The 25,092-nt window shown below is 38.2% G+C and overlaps 1 protein-coding gene across 4 annotated transcripts in view; it reads right to left on the bottom strand.

The window, feature by feature from the left end:
• The window catches only part of LOC582560 (sortilin-related receptor), a 105,828-nt gene that overhangs the window by 34,584 nt on the left and 46,152 nt on the right, over positions 1-25,092 (bottom strand). For 2 of the 4 annotated variants that reach the window (XM_030977748.1, XM_030977751.1), the window contains exons 12-29: positions 24,030-24,219; positions 23,605-23,727; positions 21,534-21,616; positions 20,083-20,255; positions 19,200-19,426; positions 17,800-18,052; positions 16,845-16,983; positions 14,789-14,992; positions 13,414-13,530; positions 11,927-12,049; positions 10,187-10,312; positions 8,734-8,874; positions 7,496-7,618; positions 4,655-4,807; positions 3,799-3,933; positions 2,610-2,765; positions 1,945-2,115; positions 732-872 (exon numbers count right to left, since the gene is read on the bottom strand). In XM_030977748.1, the coding sequence (XP_030833608.1) occupies positions 732-872; positions 1,945-2,115; positions 2,610-2,765; positions 3,799-3,933; positions 4,655-4,807; positions 7,496-7,618; positions 8,734-8,874; positions 10,187-10,312; positions 11,927-12,049; positions 13,414-13,530; positions 14,789-14,992; positions 16,845-16,983; positions 17,800-18,052; positions 19,200-19,426; positions 20,083-20,255; positions 21,534-21,616; positions 23,605-23,727; positions 24,030-24,219 (2,778 nt within the window). Of the gene's footprint in view, positions 1-731; positions 873-1,944; positions 2,116-2,609; positions 2,766-3,798; positions 3,934-4,654; positions 4,808-7,495; positions 7,619-8,733; positions 8,875-10,186; positions 10,313-11,926; positions 12,050-13,413; positions 13,531-14,571; positions 14,614-14,788; positions 14,993-16,844; positions 16,984-17,799; positions 18,053-19,199; positions 19,427-20,082; positions 20,256-21,533; positions 21,617-23,604; positions 23,728-24,029; positions 24,220-25,092 lie in introns of all 4 variants that reach the window. The other 2 variants (XM_030977749.1, XM_030977750.1) reach the window with 2 other exon arrangements.

Below are 25,092 nucleotides of genomic sequence, written 5' to 3'. Positions count from 1 at the left end.
AAAAAGTAGAAATGTGAATGAGAATTACCAAATTTGGACTAAAAATGCCAATGTGTACATGAAAATGTTGATTACAAATTTCACATCATGTTGTCAATTTAGCGACCTTTTATTTTAGTACAGAGTAAATGGGAGAGTTGCTCAAAATACACATCATGTAAATTTGTAAATTTGTGTTTAATCAATTAAAACAATGAAAATCATAACCTATGTATTTTTTAATATATTTTCCTGAACTTTCATTAATCTGTTACTCATGTGGTTCTGCTTTTCCTGAGCCCAAAATAATATCACAATGGATTAGCTAGCAGTGACTTTTTTAGGGTAAACCAAGATTTAACTTGGTCCACTTTTGAAGAAAAAGACAGGACGCAATTTCCTGAAACTGTAAAAGTTGCGGACACCACATAGAAATGCAGGTTAAATGAAATACAATATACATGCACATCAATCACAATGGGATGCCCGCGAACTTGTACTTATGTCATGTCAGGTCTCATCAGGGGCCCGTTTCACAAAGCCTTTTTTCAATGACAAATGACCAAAACCAGTGACAAATCTGCTGATAACCAATCAGAAGCAAGGATTTCAGTAGCTTATAACAAAAACTGTCATTTGTCACTGATGACAGGTTTTGTAAAACAACCCCAGGTCAGGCCAGGTCATTTGAGGTCATGTCAGGTTAGGTCATGTCAGGTTAGGTCATGTCATGCCGCTCCTATCATACTTACTATGGCAGTTGGCTTCATCTTCACCTCCGAAGCAGTCGTTATTTCCATTACACTGATTCAGTTGGTCGATACAATCTTCGTACCATGAACAGTAGAACTGACCCATCCCGCAGATGTTTGGCGTTTGAGTTGGGGTCACTGCTACATTCAAAGACATTTTTTCAAAGGGTTATCCAAGACCAACCTGCCCCCTTAGTAATTGTAGTGTGCTACTTTGTAAGAATATCATGGTAAAAAATATCTCCTGAAAAAGGATTGCCCTTATATTAAAAATACAGTGAATCCTGTAAAGGCCGCTCAAGGGAAACATGACATGTGGTCCGTATAGACAGGTGGTCTTTGTGTATGTTTTTTTAGTACAGGTTTCAATTAGAAACCATATTCAGAGGAAACAGAATATGTGTTCTTTATAGACAGGCGGTCATTCTATACAGGTGGTCGATAAAGCAGGTTTGACCGTATGACAAGAAATAAGGTGGATAGCTTGTACCAAACATGTTTGTAGGTGCAGTGCCTATTATCTTTCAACTTTTTAGAGTAACTTATGTTTACAGTTGATCATTCCAAAACAGTATTCATCAACTTTTATGTCCTCCAATAATCAACCTTCCTCAATCGGTTCCAGAGACAGTCAAACCTGTCTATAGCGACCACCCAAAGGAAACACAAAAAGTGGTCTTTGTAGACAGGTTCCTTAAGTACATGATTCAAAGAGAAACCATTTTCAAAGGAAAAAACAAATGTGGCCTTTGCAGCCAGGTGGTCTTTGTGGACAGGTGGTCACTTAAGTAGGTTTGACTGTATAAGCTGAAAAACTTGAACCAAACATTCTTCTGAGTCACTTTTGATCGTTCCAGAACAGTTTTCATCAACTTTTATGTCCAATATAATCAACCAATAATCAACCTTTCCCAATTGGTTCCAGATAGTTTCTTTCACCGTGGCATGACCAATACTCACTATGAATATGACGGACAAAGAAAGCGGACAAAATATACAGTTCCTCAGGTAGACAAAGGAACATCCATTCACTGCTATTATGTAAAAATGTGTAGAACAGGTGTCACATGCATATTCACCTGTTCTACACATTTTTACATAATATCAGTGAAGGGATGTTCCTTTGTCTACCTGATGAACTGTATATTTTGTCCGTCATGTTCATAGTGACTCTACTTTATGTTTCACAGAGATGAAAAATGTAGTGACCTACATGTAGTACCAGGTTGACATCCATCTTCATCACTGAGATCGGAACAGTCGTAGTAACTGTTGCATTGATATGATCTGGGTATGCACTTCTGACCATTCCTGCATTTAAAGTCACCGTTAGGGCAATGGGAGACAGTCGTCGGGACGGGAATGTTGGTGGTTGGCTCTTCAGCTAAAGAGAGAGAGGGTGAATTATTTAATTTCAATGGTTTGATTGTGGACATCATTTTTTTATATTGTCACGTCCATTGATACCATCATCAACATCAAAATCATCAGAATCATCAACATCATTACCACCACCACCACCGTCATCATCATCTTTATCATCGTCATCATCAACATGAGTCTCATCATCATCAACATCATGTTTATCAATGTTCCCTGATATAACAATTACCATTTAAAACATCATCATTATCATCATCATCAGCGTTGTCATCATCACCATCTTCATCGCCATCTTCATCATCATCGTCATCATCATCACCACCATCATCATCATCATCATCACCATCATCAACTTCATCATCATCATCATCATCATCATCACCACCACCATCATCATCATCATCATCATCATCACCACCACCACCACCACCACCACCACCACCACCATCATCATCACCATCACCACCATCACCACCAATCACACAGCCCCCTTACTTCCGCAATGTGCCTCGTCGCTCCTGTCTGAGCAGTCAGCCTCGCCGTCGCACACAAACCACTGCCAGATACAGCGGGGCGTGGCCCCTGGTCCACAAGGCACGTGGAAGAACCCGCAGCCAGGATCCTGAGTAGTGTACGGCATCAGCGTGGTAGCTGAAATGAAAACGTTTGGTCCAAATTATTCCCCTCCAACTTGAAAGCCCATCTACACATTTTACACAGCCACCTCCCCCCAGAAAAATCATAATTCATAATTCCTAAATAAATGAATAGATTTAAAACATCAGTTTGATATACTGTAATTGATTAACAGCAAGAAAACATAAGCTGCTGCAATGTTGTTGTTGTTGTTTTTTCTTTCCTCAAGTGGAATATCAAACTCTTTCACGCTTTCTTTATCTCTCTCTCATGCCCTCCCCCCCCCCCCCTCCTCTCTTCTTATTTCTATCCAGAGATGCCAACCTCTTGACACCAAAAAACAGACAGGGTATCACGAAAACTCGACACTACCACTGGCCCGTCGGCCGCCGGCCAATGAATAACTGATAAATGTTTGCTCTTTCATTAAAATTTAATGAGAAAATTGTAAAGCAAAGTTTTTGTTAGGGATTCGGGGGTTTACTTGTATATGTTTCTATGCAATTTTTAAGGGTTTAATTTTAATTTTTTTTTTTTTTTTTCTAAAGATGAAAAATCGTATTTTCAGATTTTAAGATCGTATTTCACTCTTAATATCATACTAAATACGATTTAATCATACTGGTTGGCATCTCTGTCTATCTATCTCTCATTTCTTATTTTTACCTCTCTATCCTATCACTTTCTGTCTATCTGTTGTTCCTCTCTACTCTGTGTGTGTGTGTGTGTCTCTCTCTCTCCTATATCTTCATCTTCCTCATGCTCTTGTCTTAATACCTCTTCCTCTCTGTCTCTCTCTTTCTCTGTCTCTCTTGTCTTAATTCCCCCCCCCCCCTCTCTATCTCTCCCTATCTACAATATCTTCATCACGCTCTTGTCTCAATCCCTCTTTCTCTCACTCCCTCTCTCTCTCTCTTGTCTTAATCTCCCCCCCCCCCCCTCTCTCCATCTCTCTATCTCTCCCTATCTACAATATCTTCATCACGCTCTTGTCTCAATCCCTCTTTCTCTCACTCCCTCTCTCTCTCTCTATGGCTTGGCTACTCACATGAGCAATGTTCGTCGCTACCATCAGAGCAATCCTCGTAGAAATCACATTCCCAATTCTTCGGTATGCACTGCCCATTGTTGCATACAAAGCTGTCCCAATCACATGTGTAAGGGTACATGGTGGTATTAATAACTGTAAAAGAATAGGAATACATAACCAAAGCTGGATAACTTCACAAATATCAAAAACTTCACATCAACAGAAGCCTAGTACAGCATTTAAATTATCATGTATTCATTGTCAAGAACAATCTTATTCAGTTATACTAGATGCGATTTTGCTAAATTTCTGTTTATTTTGTCTTTAGTAATATATATGTAATGCATCTTTTATACATGAAAAATTATGTGAAGACATTAACCAACATTATAATTCAATGCCATGTTATGCTCTATGTAAGATATCTCTAATACTTTCATCATAATTGTTTTCATCAACTTTTATGTCCAATATAATCAACCAATAATCAACCAATAATCAACCTTCCCCCTCCTCATCATCATCATCATCATCATCGTCGTCGTCGTCATAGTCACCATTGTTATTATCATCATCATTCTCAAAGTAATATCATTGTTATCATCATCCCAATCATCATCATCATCGTCATCATAGTCACAATTGTTATTATCATCATCATTCTCAAATAACATCATTGTTATCATCTATACCAATATAAACTTACTGCAGTCGTATTCATCTGAGCCATCTTCGCAGTCTCTATACCCGTCACGCTTCCAATTATATGGCTGACAGAGATTATTTTTATCATTACCAAAATTATTATTAATATTATTATGATCATCATTCTCAAATAACATCATTGTTATCATCTATACCAATATAAACTTACTGCAGTCGTATTCATCGGAGCCATCTTCGCAGTCTCTATACCCGTCACACTTCCAATTATATGGTATACAGAGATCCGAGGAGTAACAATGGAAGTCTCCATCGTTGCAGTTAAATGGATCGGACGTCGTCCATTGGGGATACGTTGTTGAAGCTAAATGTAAATACAGTGGAAATATTATTGAATTATTTCTCTCAAAATATGCTTGTTAACTTTTGAGATACATTTTGTATAGTGCTAGTTTTGTCAAGAAGAGGTAATGTGTATTTCCTTGTTTTTACTTGTTATTCAAATACGTTAAGGGGCATGATTTTGTATTTCGTTTTATTTTTGTAACAACAGAATGTCTTAATTATAACGATGACAGTCTCCAGGGTTACAGTTAAACAGTTTTTACGTGTTATTCAAATACGTTAAGGGGTATGATTTTGTATTTTGTTTTATTTTTGTAACAACAGAATGTCTTAATTATAACGATGACAGTCTCCAGGGTTACAGTTAAACAGTTTTTACTTGTTATTCAAATACGTTAAGGGGTACGATTTTGTATTTTTTTTTTTTGTTGTCACAACAGAATGTCTTAATTATAACGATGACATTCTCCAGGGTTACAATTAAACGGATCGTATGTCGTCCACGGAGGGTATGTTGTTGTAGCTCAATGTAAATACACAGTTGAAATAGACCGGTTTACTATTACACATATTCAAATTGTAAGCATACTTTCTTAATAAACAAAAACAAAGGTTGTTCTTGACAACCTGAAGGCTTGTCAGAGGCTTGTCCAACAAAGTAACAAGTAATGTATGCAGACTGGTTTCCAAGTCTTGTATGTTCGTTCATAAATAACAGGTTAATGGAATGACTCGTCGCTAGGTCGCCAGGAAACAAACATCTATTAATTTGAATGTGCTAGCATATCAGTCTGTTTAAACCTTTAACTTCAAACATAAAGCCATAAACTTCTTAACCTTGAATTATTGGATCAATAATATTGTCATTATAATATGACCAATCATATTGCAGTAAAATGACTTACGATTTGTGACCTTTCTTCTATTTTTACTAAAATATTTAACCTGATTGTTGTTTATTGATAGTTATTTTTGTACAATTCCACCCTTTGCAATATTTTATTCTTTGTGATTTCAGTTGTGTCTGTAATATTCTGATCAATCACGATTTGTATTATCATTTAGTGACAGTTATTATTGTACAATTTTACAATTTGCATTATTTTTTGTAATTTCAATTGTGTTTGTAATTTTCTGATCAATCACGATTTGTATTATTATTTAGTGACAGTTATTATTGTACAATTCTACCTTTTGCAATATTATATTCTTTGTAATTTCAATCATGTTTGTGATTTTCTGATCAATCATGATTTTTATTAATCCATGAAGAAAGAAAGAAATAAATAAATATCATCATCATCAAGGTAAGGGTTGACATTCATATTATTCATATTCATATGTATTTCATTTCCAACAGAAAGGTAAACAAAGATATCACATTTTTTTTCATACATAATTCCTTTTTTCAGGAAACTATACAAATAAACATTGCACATAATAAAATTATTACAAGAAATTCTTAATTTCTGAGGAAATGGCATTAAGGTAAGAAATAAAATTTGGGTTATGCTGAGAATCAGGATTAGGTTGAGACTCTTGTATCAGGGTTCGGTTTAGGGATAGGGTTAATCATGCTGTCGCATACTCTGTACTTGATTTGAAACTACAGGAAGAAAGTTGTCAAGAATTTTTTTTTTAAAGGAAAACGTGCGGTCCCATACTCTGTACTTGATTTGAAATTACAGGAAGAAAGTTCTAAAGAATTTTTAGAAAAAAGAAAACGTGCGGTCGCATACTCTGTACTTGATTTGAAATTACAGGAAGAAAGTTCTAAAGAATTTTTAGAAAAAGGAAAATGTGTGGTTGCATACTCTGTACTTGATTTGAAATTACAGGAAGAAAGTTGTAAAGAGTTTTTAGAAAAAAGAAAACGTGCGGTCGCATACTCTGTACTTGATGAAATTGTAAAGAATTTTTAGAAAAAAGAAAAGGTGTGCTCGCATACTCTGAACTTGATTTGAAATTACAGGAAGAAAGTTGTAAAGAATTTTTAGAAAAAAGAAAATGTGCGGTCGCATACTCTGTACTTGATTTGAAATTACAGGAAGAAAGTTCTAAAGAAATTTTTTTTTTTAAGGAAACGTGCGGTCGCATACCGGTACTCTGTATTTGATTTGAAATTACAGCAAGAAAGTTCTAAAGAATTTTTTTTTTTAAGGAAAACGTGCGGTCGCATACTCCGTACTTGATTTGAAATTACAGGAAGAAAGTTGTAAAGAATTTTAAGAAAAAAGAAAACATGTGCTCGCATACTCTGTATTTGATTTGAAATTACAGGAAGAAAGTTCTAAAGAATTTTTTTTTTAAGGAAAACGTGCGGTCGCATACTCTGTACTTGATTTGAAATTACAGGAAGAAAGTTCTAAAGAATTTTTTTTTTAAAGGAAAACGTGCGGTCGCATACTCTGTACTTGATTTGAAATTACAGGAAGAAAGTTCTAAAGAATTTTTTTTTTAAAGGAAAACGTGCGGTCGCATACTCTGTACTCGATTTGAAATTACAGGAAGAAAGTTCTAAAGAATTTTTTTTTTAAAGGAAAACGTGCGGTCGCATACTCCGTACTGGATTTGAAATTACAGGAAGAAAGTTGTAAAGCATTTTTAGAAAAAAGAAAACGTGCGGTCGCATACTCCGTACTTGATTTGAAATTACAGGAAGAAAGTTGTAATGGATAAAAACAAACAAACAAACAAGAATACATACATGGGCAGCCTTGCTCATCACTGTTGTCTCCACAGTCGTCGTAGTTATCACACTGCCAATAGGACGGAATGCAATTGCCATTTTGACAGGTGAACTGCATAGAATTACAGGTGTTTACCGAGCCTGAATAAAATTATAGTATTGAGAGGAAAAAGTATAATAGTAATAATAATAATAATAATAATAATAATAATAATAATAGTAATAATAGTAATTGTAATAGTAATAATAATTATGATGATAATAATAGTAACAATAATAAAAGTACTAATAATAGTAATAACTGTAATAGTAATAATAGTAATAAAAGTTATAATGATAATAGCAATACTAATAAAAGTAATAATAATAACAGTAATAATACTAATAAAAGTAATCATGGTAATAGGAATACTACTAATAGTAATAATGCTAATAAAAGTAATAGTGATAATAGTAATATTAACAATAGTAATAATAATAATAATAATAATCACATTTATAAAGCAACTTTCCCACAGGACTAAAGGCGCTGTACCTAAGTCCTTTCAATCATGCATTCACCCTAAATATAATTATTGCAAATATATTTTTTTATACAACCCTGTATGAAACAAATCGATTCCATCATCAGTAACTACGAAAAATGGAAGTTTACAAAATTGTCGGTACAGACCAAATTGGAGAGAAGTTTGCAAGTTAAGTCACAATGTTGAAAAGTTGGGTTTCCCTGATGACAACTTCAGAAATAACTTGCTTAATATTAATCGCATTTTGCTCAAACCTTCGCGACCTGATTTGGCTTTCATTCTGAATAGAGGAGTTCAATGCACTAAATACTCAGTTGTCAGTCTTCATATCATTATTTAGAATCTAAATCAAAAAAATGATGTTTGATTACCCGTAGATTTCCTTCCTAAAACAATTGCCATTTATTAATAGAAAATCAGATCACAGGACGATCGTGTAGTTTGCACTGGGCTTTAATTTTGATATACCGGTACCCATTGCCCACTTATACTCATACTTATACTTTTCCATGCAATCAAAACCGGGCTGACCAGATTAAACTTATAAAAAAGCAGAAACACGAAGTTGCAAACCATCCAGAGACTCCTAATTAATTATATCATTACAAATCTTTATTCTTAGTTTTCTTATGTATAACTGATTTTTCTTACAAAAACTGAAGATATGGGGTGTATATTCAATACTGAATGAACGCCATTAAACTATTACCAACAACAACTTATACTCACAGTTTTGTGTCGGTGGTTCATCCCAATTGTTACCACAGTCGTTCTCACCATCGCACAACCACGTAGTTGGTATGCAACGACCGTTGGGTTCACACTGTGTGAAGTTGTCGTTGCACCCAGCTGCCATGGTTGTCGGTATGTCTGAAATGTGAACACACCAGAGGACGGTAAAACATTGACACACTTTTGCAAATGGCATGTTCCACATTGCAGAGATAATGCATTGGAACCATTATCATCATTATCATCGTCAACATTATCATCATTCATCATTATCAACATCATCATCATCATCGTCAATATCATTATAATTATCAATAACATCATCACTATCAATATCATCATTATCAACATCATCATCATCATTATCAACATCATCATCATTGTCAACATCATCACCACCACCATCATCTTCATCATTATCATGACCACCACCACCATCACAATCATCGTCATCATCCCCATCACCATCATCATCGTCATCTCTATTATCACCATCATCAATATCATCAATATCAACATCAGTATTATCCTCACTATCATCATTAATTGCAGCATCATCATCGTCAACAACATTAGTATCACCATCATCATTGTCAACAACATTATTATCACCATCATCAATATCAATATCAACATCAGTATTATCATCACTATCATCATTTGCATCATCATCATCGTCAACAACATTAGTATCACCATCATCAATATCATCAATATCAACATCAGTATTATCATCACTATCATCATTAATTGCATCATCATCATCGTCAACAACATTAGTATCACCATCATCATTGTCAACAACATTATTATCACCATCATCAATATCAATATCAACATCAGTATTATCATCACTATCATCATTTGCATCATCATCATCATCGTCAACAACATTAGTATCACCATCATCAATATCATCAATATCAACATCAGTATTATCATCACTATCATCATTATTTGCATCATCATCATCGTCAACAACATTAGTATCACCATCAACAATACTATCAATATCATCATTATCAACATCAGCATTATCATCACTATCATCATCATCATTGTCAACAACAATATTATTATCAATAACGTCATCACTATCATTACCATCATCATCGTCTTTATTTCAAATTACTACTATTATCATTATTATAAGATAAAAATATGAACTCACTTGTGATGTCACAGTTTTTCTCATCATCATCGTCATTATTTAAAACCATTCCTACAGTCAAACCTGCTTTAGTGACCACCTGTCGACAAAGACAACCTCTCTACTAAGACCACAGTTTACGTTTCCCTTAAAAATGGTTTCTCATTGAAACATGTACTATAGGCACCTGTCTACAAAGACCACCTGCCTATGAAGACCACTTTTCTTGTCTCCCTTGGGTGGTCTTTATAGACAAGTTTTACTGTATTATCATGATTATTAGATCAAATATGAACTCACTTGTGATGTCACAGTCTTTCTCGTCTGAGTTGTCCCAACAATCATTATCCAGATCACACAAGAAGCCCATCGGAATACAGCGGCCGTTGTCACATGTAAACTGATCGTGGTTACACGTCGGGAAATCTGAACATATAAGACGATATATGAATAAGATTTAACCCTTACAGTACTCAGGGGGGGGGGGGGGGTCCATAAGGAGCCCATTGGAATACAGCGGCCGTTGTCACATGTAAACTGATCGTGGTTACACGTCGGGAAAGCTGAACATATAAGACAATATATGAATAAGATTTTACCCTTACAGTACTCAGGGGGGGGGGGGTCCATAAGGAGCCCATTGGAATACAACGGCCGTTATCACATGTAAACTGATCGTGGTTACACGTCGGGAAAGCTGAACATATAAGACAATATATGAATAAGATTTTACCCTTACAGTACTCAGGGGGGTCCATAAGGAGCCCATTGGAATACAACGGCCGTTATCACATGTAAACTGATCGTGGTTACACGTCGGGAAATCTGAACATATAAGACGATATATGAATAAGATTTAACCCTTACAGTACTCAGGGGGGGGGGGGGGGTCCATAAGGAGCCCATTGGAATACAGCGGCCGTTATCACATGTAAACTGATCGTGGTTACACGTCGGGAAATCTGAACATATAAGACGATATATGAATAAGATTTAACCCTTACAGTACTCGGGGGGGGGGGGGGGGGTCCATAAGGAGCCCATTGGAATACAGCGGCCGTTATCACATGTAAACTGATCGTGGTTACACGTCGGGAAAGCTGAACATATAAGACAATATATGAATAAGATTTAACCCTTACAGTACTCAGGGGGGGGGGGGGGGTCCATAAGGAGCCCATTGGAATACAGCGGCCGTTATCACATGTAAACTGATCGTGGTTACACGTCGGGAAATCTGAACATAAAAGACGATATATGAATAAGATTTACCCTTACAGTACTCAGGGGGGGGGGGGTCCATAAGGAGCCCATTGGAATACAGCGGCCGTTATCACATGTAAACTGATCGTGGTTACACGTCGGGAAAGCTGAACATATAAGACAATATATGAATAAGATTTTACCCTTACAGTACTCAGGGGGGTCCATAAGGAGCCCATTGGAATACAGCGGCCGTTATCACATGTAAACTTATCGTGGTTACACGTCAGGAAAGATGAACATATAAGACGATATACATGTATGAATAAGATTTAACCCTTACAGTACTTAGGGGGGTCCATATGATGTCTCCATGGAAAAAAGTCTGTGCATTTTCCAAACCACCGCATTTCAGGCCATGCCATTTTCTGTATTTTCTTTCAATTTTAGCACATCTTCTGTCGCCAAATTTACCAAAAGTTGGTCATGCAAAGCTATGAAACCTTGAGTGACCTCATGTCTGCCCCGACAACAAATAATTTCAAACTAATCGAAAACTGCATTTTCTTATTTTGATTTGATTTGATTTGATTTGATTTGATTTATTTTTCCACTCAAATATCCACAAGTTCAAATGACATATATAAACCATACAGTAATACAATATATAATAAAACACATGAATTATACAAGTAACAAAATACTGATAACTATGTATGTAATAAACTAAGTTTACAGAGTACATTTAAGTTTGAGAATAAAGACAAAATATTTTATATTGCTTGATTTAACTGAGAGGGGAAAAAAGGGAATCTACGACAAAAACTTGAGACTTACCACAATTTTCTTCATCAGAGTTATCACCGCAGTCATCATAATGATCACATTCCCATGACAGCGGAACACACTGGGAACCCCCTGATTTGCAATGGAACTCATCAGGGCTACAGGTGTAATAAGCTGGATGATAATACATGAGAGATAAAGGAGATAAAAGGTTATCATGGGGATTTCAAGGGAATCATTATCATTATCTTTGTCACTGTCATCATCATAATCTGTATCAATACCACCATCAATATTTTAATCATCATTATCACTACTTAATATCATTAGCATTATCATTATCGTTATTATAACTCTTATTATTAATATCCAAATCATTACTATTGTCATTATCATAATCACAATCATTTACCCTGACATTCTTTTTTTTATTACCCTGGCATTCTTAGTACATGTACTGATATCATCACAATATCAACTTTATTTATACATGTAACAGAGCTGCCAACCTTGTGAAACCAAAAAAAGGAATTTCAAGCAAAAAAAAAGAAATTCATGAAAACCAAACTTCCAACCACGCGCGACACACTTCCAATGGAGAAATGTTCATTCTTCATGCTGTTTTTTCTATACAAGCAGGTAATTCTTTTGGTGGTTATTTTGGTATTATCAGCATTTCATTTTTTTGAGAATATTTTTCTCTTCAAGTATGTTTTAAAATTAGTTTTCTTTTGAATTGTGATCAAATCACCATTTTAGGGCAGTTGTTTGACGTGCGGTATGTAAACAAAAATTAAAATTAAAAAAATTAAAAAATTAAAAAATAAAAAAATTTTAAAAAAATTAAAAAACGTATTTTACGAAGATAAAACATAATACCGTAATTTGGAGGAAAAAACGGAGTAATTCCGGCAAAAACGGAATGGTTGGCAGCTCTGATGTACTCATAGTAATGGTGATATATGGCACCGTATTTCTGTATAAAAACATTCAAAGGCACTGGCTCCTCCATTAAAGGCATCGTTTAACAATGTCAAATCTGAGATGCATGGCCCTACGTGTTATCAGTGTCTGTGATATGGTATAATATTGAAGCCCTACAAAATTTCGCTTCGAGACGAAGTGCCTCAAAAAGTAAAAAATCTTTGAGTGACCAGTTTTACCATACTCATATTCCCCAATAGACTGTATAAGGGAGTTTACAGATAGCACATGGTACAAATGACCCCAAATATCCACAGATCTTTTACACATGGAGAAGTTCCACTTTGAGCATCTTAGAATAATAACTGCCAAAGTCCTAGATGTGCTTCATGAATACCTTTTGTTTGACCTCTTGAAAAGAATACTTCCACCTGCGTATCATAGAACGTACCGTTGGTGCATAAATGAATAATGTTACATAACTTTCATGAGCGCATATCCAGTATTCATCTCTGTGGGTTCTACCATTTTGGTACAAGTGACCTTTATCTGCCCATGCGCAGATTGTATCTGTAAACTCCCTTATTGTAATGAAAACCGTTAGGAAAACTTACGACAATTGAGTTCATCTGAGCCGTCAGCACAGTCGCTCTCATGATCACACTTCCAGAAGCTAGGAATACAGCGATCAGAGTCCAAGCATTGGAACTGGTCAGGATTACAGGTGGATCCTAGTGTTAAAATATAGTTTGGGGTTATAATAATATTCCGCTTATATAGCGCTTTAATACAATGTCTCTATTAAAGCGCTTTACAGATATACTATTACCCCGGTCATTGGATTCAGTGCTTGCTCGCACACAATGTGTGCACAATCTCCACTCCCTGGGGAGCATTCCAGCCAGGCGTGACTTGACGCTCAAAAACTGTTTGACCAACAATGACGGCGGCATCCTTCTTCCTCCTCGTCAACACTACGACTTTCTTAATCTCCATCCTCACTATCACCACCCCACCACCACCACTACAACACAATCATCACCACCAACAGTATCATCATCATCACCATCAACGATACCACTACCGTCACCATAACCACCACCACCATCACCACCAAAACCATCATCATAACCAACACAATCATCACCAATAACAATACCACCACCATCACCACCAACATCATCACCACCACCACCAGTATCACCATCACTAACACCACCAACAAACACAACCACCAACACCATCATCACCACAATACCACAACCAGTACCATCACCACCAACAATACAACCACCAACACCATCATCACCAATAACAATACTACCATCAATACGATAACCACCACCACCACCAGTATCTCCACCACCAACACCACCATCACACACAACCACCAACACCATCATCACTACAATACCACAACCAGTATCATCATCACCACCACTATCACCAACAACAATACAACCACCAACACCACCAACGCCATCATCACCACCACAATCATCATCATCACCCCCACCACAATCTTCACCATCACCACCACCACCATCACCATCACCACCACCTACATCACCATCATCATCATCACTAACCCTGAGTAACACAATATTCTGAGGTGACGTTAAGCTTCTCTCACTGTCGCCACCAACATTACAACCACCAACATCACTAACAATACAACCACCAACATTACAACCACCAACACCATCATCACCACCACCACAATCTTCACCACCACCACCACCACCACCACCACCTCCATCATCATCACTTACCCTGAGTCATGCAATATCCTGTGGTGAGGTTAAGCTTCTCTCCTGGTTCACACTGGCAGTCCTCTCTCCCGTCACCACCACCACCACCATCACCACCACCAACAACAACACATACAACCACCAACACCACCATCACCACAATACCCAAACCAGTACCAATACCATCACCACCACCACAATCATCATCATCACCACCACCTCCATCATCATCACTTACCCTGAGTCATGCAATATCCTGTGGTGAGGTTAAGCTTCTCTCCCGCTTCACACTGGCAGTCCTCTCTCCCGTCGGGCGTGATGACGATCTTCATGTCGTCTGGACAGAGACACACCCTCGTCACCGCATCCGGACTGCTTGCATCAGGCTTCACGATGCACAGGTGGGTGCACCCGCCGTTGTTCTGGGAGCAGGGGTTTACGCCTACAGGAATTGAACATGAAATAAATCAAAATTAATCTAGTACTGAAATTAATGAATGATGTCTCCAAAGATTATCATCTCTCTTTCTGTCTTGTTTTTCTCCTTTCTGTCACTCTCTCCCTGTCTGTCTGTCTATCTGTCTCTGTCTGTCTGTCTCTCTATCTCTCCCTTTGTCTGTCTCTGCTGGTGTGTGTGTGCGTAGGAAAACGCAAGCAACCGCGGACCACTCCATAGAAAACTACCTCAAACCGCGGACGTACCTGCAATGGGGGACCGTCCACGGTTGCGATACCGGTTCCGCCGTATCAAATTTACGACGTAGGGGGCGTTTGAATATTAGATGTCACAGCGTGTAGGCAACATCGACTGGATCAGTCCGATGTGTATCGCGAAATGTCACAGCGCCCCCTTTTGACTGCGCGGGAGAGGCGCTCGTTACCTGGATCATCCCATAGGAGGTACGTCCGCAGTTTGATGTAGTTTTCTATGGAGTGGTCCGCGGTTGCTGGTGATTACCTACGCACACACACACAAGTACTAAACTTGGTCCACGGTTGACAGCATTTCCCTGTAGTGGTGTGTGTGTGTGTGTGTGTGTGTCTGTCTGTCTCTCTCTCTCTCTCTCTCTCTCTCCCCTTGTCTGTCTCTGCTGGTGTGTATGTGTGTGTGTCCCTCTCTCTCATCCTCTTGCTCTCATTTTAACTTTTTTGCCTCTCTCCTATTTGTATATCTCATTATAGCCGTTTCTTCTCCTCTGCTCCCTTCTCCCCCATTCATTAATTTCTTCCTTCATTCCTCCCTCCCTCCATACCCCTCTCTCTCGCTCTCTCTCTCTCTCTCCCTCCCTCCCTCTCTCCCTCCCTCCCCTCTCCCTCTCCCTCCCTCCCTCCTCCCTCCTCCCTTCCTTCCTTCCTTCCTTCCCTCCCTCTCTTCCTCTCTCCCTCCCTCCCTTCCTCCCTCTCTCCTCTCTCCCTCCCTCCCTCCCTCCCTCCCCCCTCTCCCTCCTTCCTTCCCTCCCTCCCTCCCTCCCTTTCCTTCCCTCCCTCCCTCCCTCCCTCTCCCTCCCTCCCTCCCTCCTTCCTTCCTTCCTTCCTTCCTCCCTCCCTCCCTCCCTCTATTTCTCCCTCCCTCCCTCCCTCTCTTTCCTCTCTCCCTCCCTCCCTCCCTCCCTCTCCCTCCTTCCCTCCCTCCCTCCCTCCCTTCCTTCCTTCCTTCCTTCCTTCCTTCCCTCCCTCCCTCCCTCCCTCCCTCCCTCCCTCCCTCCTTCCTTCCTTCCTTCCTTCCCTCCCTCCCTCCCTCCCTCCCTCCCTCCCCTCTCTCTCCTCTCCCTCCCCTCCCTCCCTCCCCTCTCTCTCTCTCTCTCCCTCCCTCCCTCCCTCCCTCCCTTCCTTCCTCCTCCCTCCTTCCTTCTTCCTTCCTTCCTTCCTTCCTCCCTCCCTCCCTCTCTTCTCTCTCTCTCCCTCCCTCCCTCCCTCCCTCCCCTCTCCCTCCTTCCCTCCCTCCCTCTCTCTCTCCCTTCCTCCCTCCCTCCCTCCCTCCCTTCCTTCCTTCCGTCCTTCCTTCCTTCCTTCTTTCCTTCTTTCCTTCCTCCCTCCCTCCCTCCCTCCCTCTATTTCTCCCTCCCTCCCTCCCTCCCTCTCTTCCTCTCTCCCTCCCTCCCTCCCCTCTCCCTCCTTCCCTCCCTCCCTCCCTCCCTCCCTCTCTCTCTCCCTCCCTTCCTTCCTTCCTTCCTTCCTCCCTCCCTCCCTCCCTCCCTCCCTCCCTCCCTCCCTCCCTCCCTCCCTCCCTCCCTCCCCCCCTCTATTTCTCCATCTCTAAGCACTATCCAGACAGACTGCCAATCACCACCAACCTTGTTGCGAGGCATTATGAAAGATCTTGAGATCCATGGCACTGTCCAAACCAGCGACTACAGTTCGGACATTAGCACCGGTATACTTGTTAGCTGACTGAATACTCAACTGAGACCAGTCATCCCAATATATCATATCCTAAAGAGAAACGATAATAATAATAATAATAATAATAGTGGATACTTGTATAGCGCACAGGTCCACCTTTCGGTGCTCATGGCGCTTAGAGAAAAGGACATGTAACAGACATAAGAAAGAAAAAACAACAATAAACCGAAGAAAAAAAATTTGAATGATTCTGTTGACGACAGTTGGCGTATTTGTAGAGGGAGCTTATTCCAGAGTTTTGGACCCATTGCAGAGAAAGCCTGATCGCCCCAAGCAAGTTTTATTCTGGGTGTATTAAGTAATAGCATGTCTGATGAGGAAAGAATTGACATGATCGACACTGCAACACTGAACAACAAAAACAAATCTTTTGCAAAGTCTTTTTGTAAAGTCTGTCATGACTTGTATGAGTAAACTGGTAAACTTGAATAAAAATTGGCATTCACAGAAGAGAAAAGTGGAAAGACTTGACAGGATCGAAACTGCAACACTTAACAACAAAAATTATGTATGTAACTTATTTTGATTCTTTGTAAAATGTGAGCAAAACAAATTTCCAATATTTGACAATAAATTGAAATTGCTTATTTTGATTCTTCGTACGTTTGTAAAATGTTTAATAGCAAAACATATTTCCAATATTTGACAATAAATTGAAATTGCTTATTTTGATTCTTTGCATGTTTGTAAAATGTTAGCAAAACATATTTCCAATATTTGACAACAAATTGAAATTGCTTATTTTGATTCTTTGTACCTTTGTAAAATGTGAACAAAACGAATTTCCAATATTGGACAATAAATTGAAATCAATTAAAATTGAAATGAAAAGAAGTTCCAAAATACCTTGTAAACAGCGATGGAGAATGGATGTGGGGTGTTTTGATCGAGCAGGACTTCACGATGGGATCCGTCCAACCAAGCGGTCTCAATCCTATCAAAGTGGGCGTCCGTCCAGAAGATGTGTGAAGATTGGTCATCAATGGTTAGACCGTTCGGCCAGTAGATGCCTGTGGTGACCAGCTTGGTGACGTTCTGACCGTCCATGTGGGCAGTGGCGATGACCGGATTAGCACCCCAGTCGGTCCAGTACATGTTACTATTAAGGATCACGTAAGAATTTAAAATAAAGACACATTAGCATGAAATCAATTAAAAAGTTCAGAGATAGTTAGGGTGGTATTCTCAAAAGTGGACTAACTTTAGTTCATGGTTTAAACCTCCGACTAAATATGGAATGTCAAGTGTCCATATGAATATATTTTTTAATAATTTGATATGTCCCTAAATTACCATGATAACATAATTATTTCTTAGATACATTGTTGTTTATCAATTATGTTATTAAATTTTATTTCAATCAAGTGACAGGTTAAATTATTCAAAAACATATTCATATGGACACTTGGCATTCCATACTTAGTTGGAAGATTAAACCATGGATTAAAGTTAGTCCGCTATCGAAATTACCACCCTTAATGTTTAACAATGACACATGTCATCTGTTTGGAGCTCGAGGGGCATTAACTCCATATTCTCAACAACTCTGAAAGTGGTTCAATGGTTGTGAAACTGCCGTAAAATGGTGGGAAAATAGTTTTGATACTTGATAGCATTTTGTTACCAAAAATGGTGAAAGAATGATTTAAGAGTTGACAGTGCATATCATGTGTTTGGGGCCAGAAAGCGCACATTTGTATCATTTCATGCACAGTTGACGCCCTTCTGGCTCCAAACAGACAAAATATGCTTGTCAACTCTTTTGAAAGTGGTTTGTTGCCATCATCACCATCACCATAGTTATCTAAAACAAGATCAAGGCATTAAGCCTGTAATTCCCAGTCTCTTTGTCTGAACTCTCTATGTCTAAAATGTGTAAAATATGTTGTTATGTGTGTGTAAATCTGCTGTAATGTGTGTGTAAATCTGTTGTAATGTGAATGTAAATCTGTTGTAATGTGTGTGTGTAAATCTGTTGTAATGTGTGTGTAAATCTGTTGTGGTGTGTGTGTGTAAATCTGCTGTAATGTGTGTGTAAATCTGTTGTAATGTGAATGTAAATCTGTTGTAATGTGCGTGTGTAAATATGTTGTAATGTGTGCGTGTAAATCTGTTGCAATGTGTATGTAAATCTGTTGCAATGTGTATGTAAATCTGTTGTAATGTGTGTGTAAATCTGTTGCAATGTGTGTGTGTAAATCTGTTGCAATGTGTATTTAAATCTATTATGTGTATGTAAATCTTACCCCCTCTTCGGGTCCAGAGCTAGCGCCCTTGGTTGGTCTAGAGTAAGATTTATCTTAAGTTTTCGTCTGAAGCGTCCATCAAAGCGCGCAACCTCAATGGTATCACTATTGGAGTCCACCCAGTAAAGGTTCTCTGCGAGCCAATCAAAAGCGATGCCTTCGACCATATCAAGACCTGCGCTTACAATGACCTGGTTCTGGTTGTCGGAGTCGCCTGGACAGAAGCGCTGCAGAGGGTTTGAAATCAATCAAATCAAATTATCTTCAGGATTAGACAAGAGAAGGCAACAACAATTTAGGGACAGAGAGCATATCACAAAAATTTGACGGTCTACTGGAAGAAGAGATTTTAGATTACTTAAAGGCATCGTTTAACAGTGTTAAATCTGAGATGCACGGCCCTAGGTGTTTTTAGTGTCTGTGATATGGTGTAATATTGAAGCTCTAACAAAATTGCGCTTCAAAAAGATCCAAGAAGTGCCTCAAAAAAGTAAAAATCTTTGAGTGACCGGTTTTATCATACATGCTCATTGTACCCAATAGACTGTAGTGTTCTAAAAACCGTTAAGGGAAAAAAAGTAAAAATCTTTGAGTGACCGGTTTTATCATACATGCTCATTGTACCCAATAGACTGTAGTGTTCTAAAAAACGTTAAGAAAAACAATTTGATTTCGATTTTCAATTATAAATATCTTGATAATCAGACGGGCGATCAGCTCGTAAAAGTCATGGGGTTCCTGACTGACCTAAAGGTTTATAATTATCATTGCATCATGAGCTAAAACCAGGATTTTGTTTCAGAATCTGAGACAATGTTATGGAGTCACTTTAATAAGTGAGTGGAGAAGACGCTACATTAGATTATGATGTCTTATCACTTACATGGATTTCATCAAAAGTAACTTCAGCGTAATAATAGCAATCATGGTCCACATCATAGTCAACAGCAGTAGCGAGCTGTAGGCCCTCTATTGGTAGTCGTTCGTCAGAGCCATCCAAGAGGAAGTATCGATGGATCTCTGTTCGTTCAGCGTAGAGAATGAACTCAGCACTCTCTGTGGGTTTCAACAGGAAAAGTCAATGTAAAAAATACCTTTCCCCTTATAGTCAATCAGGTGGGTGTTTCACAAAGATCCTAAGTAGAACTTAACTCTAAGTTGGACTTAAAAATTATGGACAGCCATTGGAGTCTTTAAATGAAATATATTCAAAAGCAGAAATTCAAGTATTTTAGACTTTTTATTAATTCCACATCCAGAACATGAAATCTCCTTGATGATAGAAAATATGAATGATTTCAATAAACAATGAATGCCTTTCAAAATAACTTTTACAAAATATTTTCAAAGATGCTAATGGCTTTCCATATTTTTTAAGTCCAACTTAGAGATAAGTTCAACTTAGGATCTTTGTGAAACACCCCCCAGGAGCCGCCGCTAATTAGAACAAGTACAGAACAAGTCTCGTTCCATTTACTATCATAATAATATCTATAATGTTCTCTCAGTAACTGTGTTAACTTATTATGGGCATTCCCAACTCAAGCTATGCTTTTCAGGTTTTCGCCTCCTTCCGTATCTGAATTATTTACTGTTTACTCTATGTTGAAATCATTGTTACATACATGTATATCATGTATATATACATTATACATTGTGTTTCATATTGTACTGTTGAGAAGGAATTAATGTTAATAAATACCAACAAAAATCACTGAAATTTAGTCTGATATCACAGATACAAACTAAAAAAAAAAAATTCTGAGGGTTAACAAAAGTTAACATGGACTTCAACCCCAACATTAACACACAGAAACCAATCAAACCAGTCTACACATGTATAAAGGACACAGACATAGGAAGTGTCCACTATGGACAGGGGGTCTTTCAAGAACAAGGTTCTATGATATAAATTTCTCCCTAACAAAAGACAACAGAAGCTGCCCCTATACATGTAGACATACATGTAGGTAGACTTTATATAGAGGGATGGCAATCGCGGCAGGTTGAACTGTATATACCGGTTATACAATCCAGGGTATGTTTCACAAAGATCATAAGTTGAACTTATCTTTAAGGTGGACTGAACAATTACGGAAAGCCGTTAGCATCTTTGAAAATATTTTGTAAAAGTTTTCTAATATCAAGGAGATTTCACGTTCTTGATGTGGAATTTATGAAAAGTCTAAAATACTTGAATTTTGAAATGTTATTTTGAGGCTACAAATGGTTCTCCATAATGTTGAAGTCCAACTTAGAGTTAGGTTTGACTTTTGATCTTTGTGAAACACCCCCAGGTTTGAGAGTTGATGTAATTCAGAGAACATGTTTTACCTGCAACAGGGCATGAGACTTGGTCTGCCTCGTAGTACTTCTCGTCTCCTCCATGGCAAGTATCTCCTTCCACCTTGCGATACCTACAGGCCAAAAAACATACAGGTTCAGGCTTAGGATTAGAAGTCTTGCAGAAACAATATGACTGTGGTGATGGTGATGATGATGAAGCTGTTGATAGTGGTGGTGATGGTGGTGATGATGGTGATAATGGTGGTGATGATGATGATGATGATGGTGTTGATGGTATTGATAATGGTGATGATGTTGATGATTTCAATGTTTACAATGTGATATTTAAGTAATATTGACTGACTTCAGGGCAATATGACATATATCAGGGTGATATATGACAAGTCGTATTGACAATAATATTAATTCATTGGTTTACCGTGTGATAATATTGACCAGCAAATTACACACAAAATCCCTTTGACTTTGCTGAGCAGTCAATAGTATTTTTTCACCCGCAGTTTTATCAATTCAAATTCTAAGGGCAATAAAACTTAAAAATTGCCCTGCTCAGATGTCTGATACGGTCAATAATATGTGTTATATACCTCACTTAAGAAATCCAGCCATCTGATTGGTCGAAATTGCATTCATAAACTTTAACTATTTCTGTAAAATTCCCAGTAACCATGGTTAAAACAGTTCTAAAATCCCAGTAACCATGGTTACCGGGAAAATAGTTCAGTCTCCATGGTTACCCCATAGGTTTACATGTTAAAAATGGTTTGAGCGATCGAGGATACCGTACGTGCGCGAGGAATTGGTCGGTATTTTCATACAAGACAAGACAATTCCAAACAAGACAAAAATGGCTAAAGAAACTGTCCTAAGATTTCAACTTATCAAATGCAAGACTCGCTGACAGCAAGAACAACAAAAAAGGTACGTGAAATTATCCATAAACATGTTTGTTTAGTTGCTGAAAATGGAGTACCAGCATAGACATGGACGAAAATAGATATAGTTGTCAGGGTGTCTGATCGCGCACCCGATGTTGTGTGCTATATTCTTCCCATAGAGATTACACGCAATGCAGTCTCTATGCAGTCTACGTGCATTGCGTGACCATGCAAAAAAAGTCAAGTTTTTTTTTTCAATTCGAGATTCAAACCTTTATCTGTTGTGATCCTGAAGGTGATACTCAATAAGTGAGGTGTCATATGAAAGCGCAGGTTCTTCTCTCTATTCCCCACAGGGCCGGCCCACCCCCAAAATTGTAAAAATATCTTGCTTAGACTAGAATCTAGATCTAGTCTACTCTCAAAGATACACTCATAAAAAAGGCCAAGGTGGTGTCATTACTTGACTCTTTTGTTTTCGGCATATAAAAGTATTAATGACTGCTTCAATATTCGAGAAATAGTTGTTTTATATGCTCTCGGGAAGGTTACAATTGGGCTATTGCCCTTGGCACGCCTCGGGGCAATAGCACAATTGTAACCTTCCCTTGAGCATATAAAAACAACTATTTCTCTCAAAGCAGTCATTAATACTATAATATTAAAATTATTATGGGGAATAACAGGTAAATTGTGTACAAATACCTATACAATACAATTACTTTGCAATGTCTTGCCCTTTGGGCTTCACCAGATGTCTTCAGGGCATTATTTTCAGTACCTTCATGGTAGGGGTCTAGTTGTATGGGGGATTTACAAGTACAAGGGATCCTACAGTATACTAGTGAGTTTATATACAGTATTCAGAATTTGAGTGACAAAATACTCTTAAGTGCTTGATAAATGTGTCAATCTATTTCATGAGTTTTGTCTGGGGCTGTCGTACTATCAATCAATCTGCTTACAATGACTGTCCTTCTTCCGCAAATAATGTTTTAATGTTTGAAGAAATTTAGTGTATGTGACACTTTATCATTTCTTTTTTTGAAAATAACAATTGTTATATACAGATATATATATATATATATATTGGTTTGTTCATGATTCATTGTCAGAAAAATACTTATGGTATTGTACTTTAAATCATTATTGTTATAAAAAAACTGTGTATTTACATGAATGAGAAGAAAATAAAATAAAAAACAAATCAACGTGCTTACCCTTTTGACCTTCTCCAGAATGTATCTTCAGGGCAGCGGTCTGGTTGTACCGTAGGATCCCTATCATCCTCTGGGTCCTTCATACAGATGTACGAGCCTTCCCTCTCCATGAAACCAAAGTCACTGTGCAAAGCAGACACACACAATCAATATAACAATTTTTTCATCATTTTTATCATAATAATAATAATTATGACTAGCGCTCAAGCATATCAGGTACCCATTTACACTTGGGTGGAGAGTGGCAAATGTAGATTAATAGTGCCGCGGCAGGACTTGAACCCCACACCTTGTGATCTGCAGTCGGGTGACTTATCCACTGGACCACAGCACCTCTACATCTTTTTCTTAACACTGCAGGGTTGGACGTTTCATCTCATAGTTTCTACCCCCCTCCAAATTAAAGATGGCTGACGTCAACTTACCATTCAAAATCATCTCGATCACACGTGCAATTGATGGAGGAGATGGGTCTATCGTAGTCTCGTCCATTGAAGCAGTCGGAGTGGACACGCCTTCTCTCGTAGATGGTCTTCCTACCCAAGAGACAGCTGTGCTCAGGGAATTCTTCTCCAGGATACCATTGCTTGTAGTCATCATCACCGCAGTTCGTAGCTATTCAGAAAAAATTCAAAGAAAAATTATTATTATTATTATTTATTCAGCAAAAACTAAGAAAATCATAAAATACAAAACAAGAGTACATTTGGAAAAGATTCACATGGATGCCAGGAAAGAAAAAGATGAACTAAATAAATGTAACCCGCATGTGTTCTTTTCCAATCCATGTGACTTTACAGAAATGGTAACAATAATAAAATGATGAGGTTTAACAATTCATGAATCACTGTGCAATCAACAATAACAATCATTGACAAGAAAGAAAACAAATTAAAAAGATAAAAATGTAACCAATAAAGGGGATTGATCGCAAGGGGATTGGCTAAATACGAAACCGGGTTGGGGGCATATGGGCTGCAAAATTTGAACTCTGCATCCCCAAAATGGGGCCTATGCATACAAATCTTTAAAATGTTGATCCTGATCTCTTGGATGAAGAAAAAAAAGGTTGGTGTGGATCCTTGATATTAGTTTAAAGTTGGCAGCACACGGATGTACGCACGGGAGCGTAATACCCATTGGCTCAGTGTTATGTAGTGATCGGGAGTGATTGTCAAGTTGCCTACTTCACGATCGACTATGTACCTACGCATGAACATCTTAAACTCTTTTCATGCCACAGGGCTAATCCCCATTGTGCCAAGCCCCAAATCCCCCCCGTGCCAAGTTTATTTTGAGATAATCTGATTAACGCGATGGTTCAATGAATAACACGTTCGAAACACACAGCACAGTCCAATGAGCATGAACAATAACTGCTATTACGAATGAGTGCGAGCATGCACAAGGCAGCGAAGCAATGGCTCACTCGCATGTACAAAGCACTAGAACGGTAACGTGCATGCAGCCTTATGGCAGGCTATGAGT

Source organism: Strongylocentrotus purpuratus, unplaced genomic scaffold, assembly GCF_000002235.5.
Source record: "Strongylocentrotus purpuratus isolate Spur 01 unplaced genomic scaffold, Spur_5.0 spur5_scaffold_1, whole genome shotgun sequence".
In the NCBI taxonomy this organism is placed as follows: Eukaryota; Metazoa; Echinodermata; class Echinoidea; order Camarodonta; family Strongylocentrotidae; genus Strongylocentrotus; species Strongylocentrotus purpuratus.
The sequence above is the reverse complement of the archived record's forward strand: the minus strand, read 5'-3'. Positions and strand labels throughout refer to the sequence as shown.